This window comes from Triticum dicoccoides, chromosome 4B, assembly GCF_002162155.2.
Source record: "Triticum dicoccoides isolate Atlit2015 ecotype Zavitan chromosome 4B, WEW_v2.0, whole genome shotgun sequence".
Lineage (NCBI taxonomy): Eukaryota > Viridiplantae > Streptophyta > Magnoliopsida > Poales > Poaceae > Triticum > Triticum dicoccoides.
In genome coordinates this window covers 30005005-30011755 of record NC_041387.1, presented here as the reverse complement: position 1 = coordinate 30011755, position 6751 = coordinate 30005005, and the positions used below count along the sequence as shown (strand labels likewise).

The 6751-nt window shown below is 57.5% G+C and overlaps 1 protein-coding gene across 1 annotated transcript; it reads right to left on the bottom strand.

The window, feature by feature from the left end:
• Positions 1-3709: 3709 nt before the first annotated feature.
• LOC119294785 (DELLA protein RHT-1-like) lies at positions 3710-6235 on the bottom strand. Its single transcript, XM_037573050.1, has one exon. It carries the CDS (start codon positions 6034-6036, stop codon positions 4171-4173), a length of 1866 nt encoding a protein of 621 aa, XP_037428947.1. The 5' UTR covers positions 6037-6235; the 3' UTR covers positions 3710-4170.
• Between the last annotated feature and the right edge of the window lie 516 nt (positions 6236-6751).

The following is a 6751-nucleotide window of genomic DNA, read 5'->3' as shown; positions in this document are numbered from 1 at the left end:
GCTGGAGGTGACGAACTCATCAAGTTCCGGCAGGGGTGTGGCGTGGCGACTGGGGTGGTGGAGCGGCGACGAAGGCAACAGAGAAAAAATGAATGAGAGAAAATGAGAGGATGGAGGCGCAGGGTCCGGGAGGGGTTTTGGGTTGGCCCGGGGTTTCGGAGTCCTGCGTGGCTGCTGTCCGGACTCCCGCACCCCCCCCCCCTGTTTGCCTCGGGTTTGCCGGAAAAGTACATCTAGACCACTCAGTGGGCCGATACAGGCCTGCGTTGAATGGATCAAGACATCCGCACAGCGTAGTCTAGACGGTTACGAGCGGTTCGAGGCTCCGCTTTAAAAATACCCTTACATTCTTATGTACATGTGTATTTTTCTAGAATTTTTTGAAACTAAAAAATTCTGAATTTTGAAGTTTTCAGAATTAAGACCTCAAAACAGCTCGGTCTTCAAAATGCACTACTCCAAATCTGTGCTCTACCTTTCAGACGTTGAAGAAATAGTCGGTTGGCATTAGCTTTAGTTTTTTTGCAATCAAGACGAGCAATATGGTTTTGTACATCTTAATGTTCCTCATGTTGAAGCCATAGAAATATTTAACTGGCGTCTGGTTTTTATTTCTAAATGAACATTTTTCTTCTGCAAGTGAATGGATGGATATTTTTAACTTAATTCAACTTGGCGTCCAAAGGCTGTCCGTAGCGAATAGTATCATGCATATGATATTAGTGTATGATACTATATCAATAGTGCATATCATAGATTAGTACCTTATTACATGACCTTATTTATTAACTTGCAAGATATATAAGAGTACAATATTTATTATGATACAATATCATGATATGATACTTAACCTTATTTTTTTATTTAATTTTATGTCACCTCATCAAAGTTGCTTAATTACCATGCATGATAGTAGCTATAATACTCCTGTTAGCCTTACGGTAACTTTGTCCATTGAGCACCCATACCCTACTCACAAAGTATTTATTGTCTGTCTGAAAACTCTCCCATATACTATCACCATCCTGGTGTATTGATCTCTCGTATTTTATGACAAATTTTGATAGTAGATTTTACTAACAAAATGGTATTGCGTGTTTGCAAAAATTATATCGTTCGAATTCATATTTGACAATAGTTTCGGATAATATTATTTCTCCTATGTTTAACTTTTACTTTATTAGTTGAAATTATGGTCAAACTATGACCTTAATTTCTTTTTTTTTGCCTTAAATACAAGGGGCTAATAAATCAGAATGGAGGTAGTTGCAGCATTAATCGCACTGGGTAAGCATGTCCAGCTCCAATAAATAACTTACGTAATCAATATTCCAGTTCCAATAAATAGGTCAATCCATATTTACGCGCCTTCAAATCAAAGAAAACATATGTATGATGCTCAAAAAAAAGAAAACATATGTGTAGGAGTACTAGCCCACATTTTCCGAATGTAAAAAAAAAAAATCTTCTTTATATAGACCTGACGCCTCTGCGTGCAGTCGCTTTAACGCCACCCTTTCTTATCGAACAAGAGAAAACATCTCGTCCGTCAACCTTATCCTGTGATCGGTGTGACCGCCGAGTTGACGCGGGCTCCGGCGCATTTCCCCTGCAGAGAGTGGTTCGAGCACAAGCCGGCCGATGAGCCCCTGACCCGCACCACCCCGTCGCATGTGCGCGCACCACCACACCGGGTCACATCCACCGAATCGATCCTCCCACCCAACCACCACCACCCTTCCCTTGCAGCTGCGTGGCCAATGGCCAGCGGAATCGCACGGAATCCCACGCGTACCCATGCACGGACACGCTCACACGTCCCCCCGCCGCGCCCAGCGCAACAATTCCATGCGCCGGTGCGCCGGCCGTCGGATAGGACCGGCCTCGTGGCGCGCCGCGGGATAACAAAACCGCCCATCCCTCGGCATGGCCGCGACGCGAGGATAGGATCGGGTTCGGTTGGATGGGTCAGGTCACCGGCGTGGTCCGTGTGCATGTGGGGCGAGCAGGGGCGGGCTACACGTCGCCGCCGCGGCGCGCGACGGAGCTGACCCGGCGACCGGGGAGCGGCGAGGCGTGCGCGGGCACGGCACGGGGGCGGCATCATCGCGCCCGTCGGGGTCACACACGCGCGAATTGACCCCCCGGCGCCGGATCGGCGGAGCTGGGGTTGGGGCCCCCACCCACGCTAGAACTATTTCCCCTCTCCTTTTTCCGTTTTCTTTATCGGCGGTGGGGCCGGGCTGTCCCCGGGCCGAGCAGGAGGTGAGTCAGAGGCCCAGAGCTGCTAGTAGCCACAGCTAGCTAGCGGTGTGTGTCTCTGACTGGGATCGACAGGGAGGGGCAGAGGCCGACGGCCGGGCCCCACCACCATCATCTCCCTGACACGCCCACCTGATCCCGATTGGACAGCTGTTGCTGCCGCCCACCTCCTTCCCTTTCCTTTCCCCCCGCCCAAACTTCTACCGCGGCCTCCCATTGGCCGCCGGGCCTCGCCTCGGGCAGGCCAGGTTAAATAAAAAGCTCGCAGGCCCGACGTCACCGGCGGGGGAGATTTGCGGCCACGCACGCCAGATCTCCACGGCCCATCCACACACCGCCTTGTGTTTTTTTTACTGCTGTCAGAAGCTCCCGTGGGTACACCACGGACGCCGCGGCTGGCCGGCTGGCTGGCGGTGATGATGCACGCGGGTTAAGTGTTCTCTGTGCTGCAGCCCAGCCCCACGCCCCCGCCCAACGGACGAACATTTTACCGCGCGGCGCGGTGAGTTTCGATAGGCCGGCCGGCCACGCTGGTCACTGTGCAGAGGCAGAAATCACCAACAGAAGTGGCAATGCGCCACGCCAGCCAGCAGTGGCCTCTCAGGTTTCCACTGCTCCGCCCGCCTCTGCGCCAATCCCATCCCGCAAAAGTTACTGCTCCGCCCGCCTCTGCGCCAATCCCATCCCGCCAAAGTTACTGCTCCCCGACGACGATCAGCGCCGCCGGTAATGCGTATGCGCTCGGGTTATAACATGCTTTGATCATCGAGCTGATTGCTACGGCTGTGCGGCACTTAGGACATGTACAATGCATAGCCTCAAGATGATGCCTCACATGCCACGTAGGATCGGATATGACGTAAAGTAGATTCGGATAGGAAAGCGGGATCCTCTCCAGAAGGCGGGTGCTTGAAGTCCGGTGACAAAAGCTGAAAAAAATTGAAGTGAAAAGTAGAGATGCATGTGTACTAAAATTTTTATTTTCTATTTCTTAATGAGACTCACTAATGATAGCTTGCATTGGGAAGAAAAAATAAATGTAGGTGCCTCAAATTACCTTTTGTCATGGGGCATATGTATCCAGATGCCACCATTGTAATGCCCTCAGACGGCAAGCTGTTGTGCAGAAACAGTATTCGGTTTTGATCAACTGATTGCTACGGCAGCAGGGCCGAAGCCTTGACCGATCGGTGGTGATGCTGATGCTGATGCGCCCCCCTCTCCAACTAACGTGCAGGTTCATTTTTAGATCAGGAAACAGCCAGCGGCGGGGTGACCACACACCGCAGGGGGAAACTACACGAGATCTTTCCAACACGCCGCATCATTTGCAGCAACTCCTAGATCGGGAAACTTCCTTCGGCAAGCCCTCAAACACGGCAAAGGAAGCCTAAGTTGATCACCAAAGACACCATGAACATCAAGAACAGAACAGAGCTCGGCTCAGTTTCGGACGTGCGTTGCGTACAAAATTCATTTTCATTCTCATTTGAGCAGCTAACAAAGTCCGGCCCGCGCTTATTTTGATATGAGCGATTGGAGGAATTACACATAGCAATAATAGACATTTAAACATGATAGTAGTAGTAGTAGTAGTAGTAGTAGTAATAGGGCTTGGGAGTTTTACGGGTGATCATGGAGGCGGTGGAGAACTGGGGACGAAGAAGGGATTACATTACTACATGCCGGTGGGATGGTCGGCTCGGAGTTCGTCGTCGTCCGTCTCTTCACGCCGGACGGTCGATCGTGGCCGGCCGCTGCAATTCAGCGTTCACTGACATGACATTTAGCTTCTTCTTCTTCTTCAAGAGCGTGCGTGCGTGCGTGCGCCGGAGAGCCGGGGCGGCCGCCGGGGTTGTGTCGTCCTCCATGCTCACGATGTGTACTTACAGCGTTCAAAACTCGCGGTCACGGCGCGGCCAGGCGCCATGCGGAGGTGGCGATCAGCGGGCGCGTGTGCCACCCCAGCGTCAGGCAGCCCTCCTTCTCCTCCACCTTGTACCCGTCGCCGCCGGCGAAGAGCGCCAGCAGCGTGCTCGCCTGCTTGTAGGCATTGGAGCCCAGGTGGACGGTCTCGAACCCGGCGTTGCCGAGGCGGTTCCGCCACTGCCCCAGGGTCTCGTGCCGCTCTGTGCGCTCCGCCCCCTCGCAGGCCACCACGTTGCAGATCTGCCGGCCGAGGTACACCTCGGACATGACCTGGTCCGTGCCGGCGGCGGCAGGAGCAGCAGCCGCCCCAGATGAGACTTCGGATGGGCCGCCGGAGCTGCCGCCCTCCAGAGAATCGAACATGGTGGAGTAGTAGTGCAGGGACTCGGTGAAGCGGTCCAGGAATGTGCCGGAGTTGTGGTTCGCCTCCTGCTCCACCACGGTGACGATCCTCGGCCGCACGGCGCGCACGGTGCCCAGGACCTTCTCCAGGGCGCCGGGCTGCGCGAGCAGCCGGTGCATCTCGAAGACCGAGTTGACGGCGATTACCTCGGGCTCCTCGTTCGGGTCCTCCTCGCCCTCCGGCTGCAGCATGAACGGCTCCAGGTCCGCGAGCGTGGCGGCGACGAGGCCGCGGTACTGGAAGTCGACGCGGATGGTGTGCGCGAACTGGGCGAGCTTCCAGCCCACCTGCTGCAAGGCGTCGGTCTCGTCCGGCTGCGGGGGGCCGACGCCGGTGAGGCGGAACGAGGGAGGGCCGCCGGGACGGAGCGCCAGGGCCTGGAGAAGGGCGGGCCACTGCATCCCCTGCTTGATGCCGAAGTCGACGACGTGCACGCGGCGGCAGCCGGCGAACGCCTCCAGGATGGCCTGGTTGGCGGTGAAGTGGGCGAACTTGAGGTAGGGGCAGGACTCGTAGAAGTGCGCGTGGAGGAGGTCGGCGAAGGCGGCGTCGAGGAGGGAGCTGTCCGGCTGCGGGCGGAAGCGGAAGACGCGGCGGGCGAGGGCCTCGCCGAAGTAGGCGGCGACCTTGCGCATGGCGCCGCCCTGGGACGCGGCCAGCAAGGGTATCTGCTTCACCAGCGCCTCCGCGGCAGAGAAGTTCTCCTGCTGCACGGCCTCCGCGCACGCCAGCAGCGCGTGCACCAGCCGAATCCCGGCCTCCTGCGTGTCGACCACGACGACCGGCAGCGCGGGCGCACCGGCCGCGGCGGCCACCGGCGGGGCAGCCTCCACCACAGAGCTCCTGGCGCCGCCACCGCCGAGAGAGGACGATGAGGATGACGACGAGGTGCTGCTGCCGCCAGTGCGCATCCGCTTGGGATCCCGCGCGACGGAGTCGGCGGAGAGGTCGGCCGGCGCGACGGCCGGGGACGGGATCGGCCGCAGCGCGTAGGTGCTGCAGGAGGAGTCGACGGAGGGCGGGAGATCGAAGTACCCGCCGCCGGTGACGGTGGAGGAGGTGGAGGCGTTGAGCTGCGGGGCGGGCGGGAGGGGCGGCGGCGGCGCGTTGAGCTCCGACAGCATGCTCTCGACCCAGGAGGAGAGGTCGGTGGGGTTGTAGTGCACGGTGTCCGTGGCGAGGTGGGTGGCGAAGCTGTCGTCGGGCGCGGCGCCGGCGCCCACGCCGCCCATCCCCATGGCCATCTCCAGCTGCTCCAGCTTCTGCGCCACGTCCGCCATGTCGGACGCCCGCACCTTGTACCCGAGCGCCGCCAGCAGCTCGTCCACCTCCTCCCCCTCCCCCGCCGCCGCCGACCCCGACACCATCATCTTGTCCTCGGACGAGCCCATGCCTCCCCCGCCACCGCCGCTCCCTCCGGCGTCCTGGTACTCGCGCTTCATGATCTCGCCTCTCGCCTCCCTACCTCGCCTCTCTATCTATCTCAAGCTTTTGCTTGCCTCGATTCCGGCTCTGGGGCGGGCCGGGATTTGGATCCAGGGTCGGGGGAGAGGAGGAAGGAGGAGGAGACGGAGATGGTTGGGGTGGGGAGGGAGGAGAGCGAGCAGAGCAGCGAGGGAGCGGCAGCGTAGTAGTTGTAGACGGCATCGGGCGATGGATGGGAGGGGGGGAAGGCATCTGGGCGGGGCACAGTGGTGGGTCGCTGGCGGGCGGGGCCCGGGCCAACACGCGCACAGCGTTGGATCGATGGACGGATTCGTCGCGCGCGTCTTTATCACCAGACAAACTTCGCCATCCAGTTACAAATCCTGAGCCCACCACCCCAGAAATCCCCGCAAATTAGAAAAAAAAAAACGCTGCGGGTGATGGGGCTCTCTGCTGCGTCAGACTCCCTCTCCCTCTCCCTCTCCGTGCGCTGCGGCCGTGTGGCCCTCCCTGTGGCTTATGGCAAAATGGATTCCAAGACTTGGGATTCTTTTCCGTGCTGGTCGTTTAGTTTGTAGGATTGAATCCAGCACGAATATTTACCAAGGATATTCATTCCGTAGGAATTAATTCTAGCGTCCACTCGAAAACTCCTGGAAAAGGATCCGTATTTTTTCGTGCGATGCAGCCGAACCAAAAACCATGCATGATTCAAATGGGCATAGCTTTGCA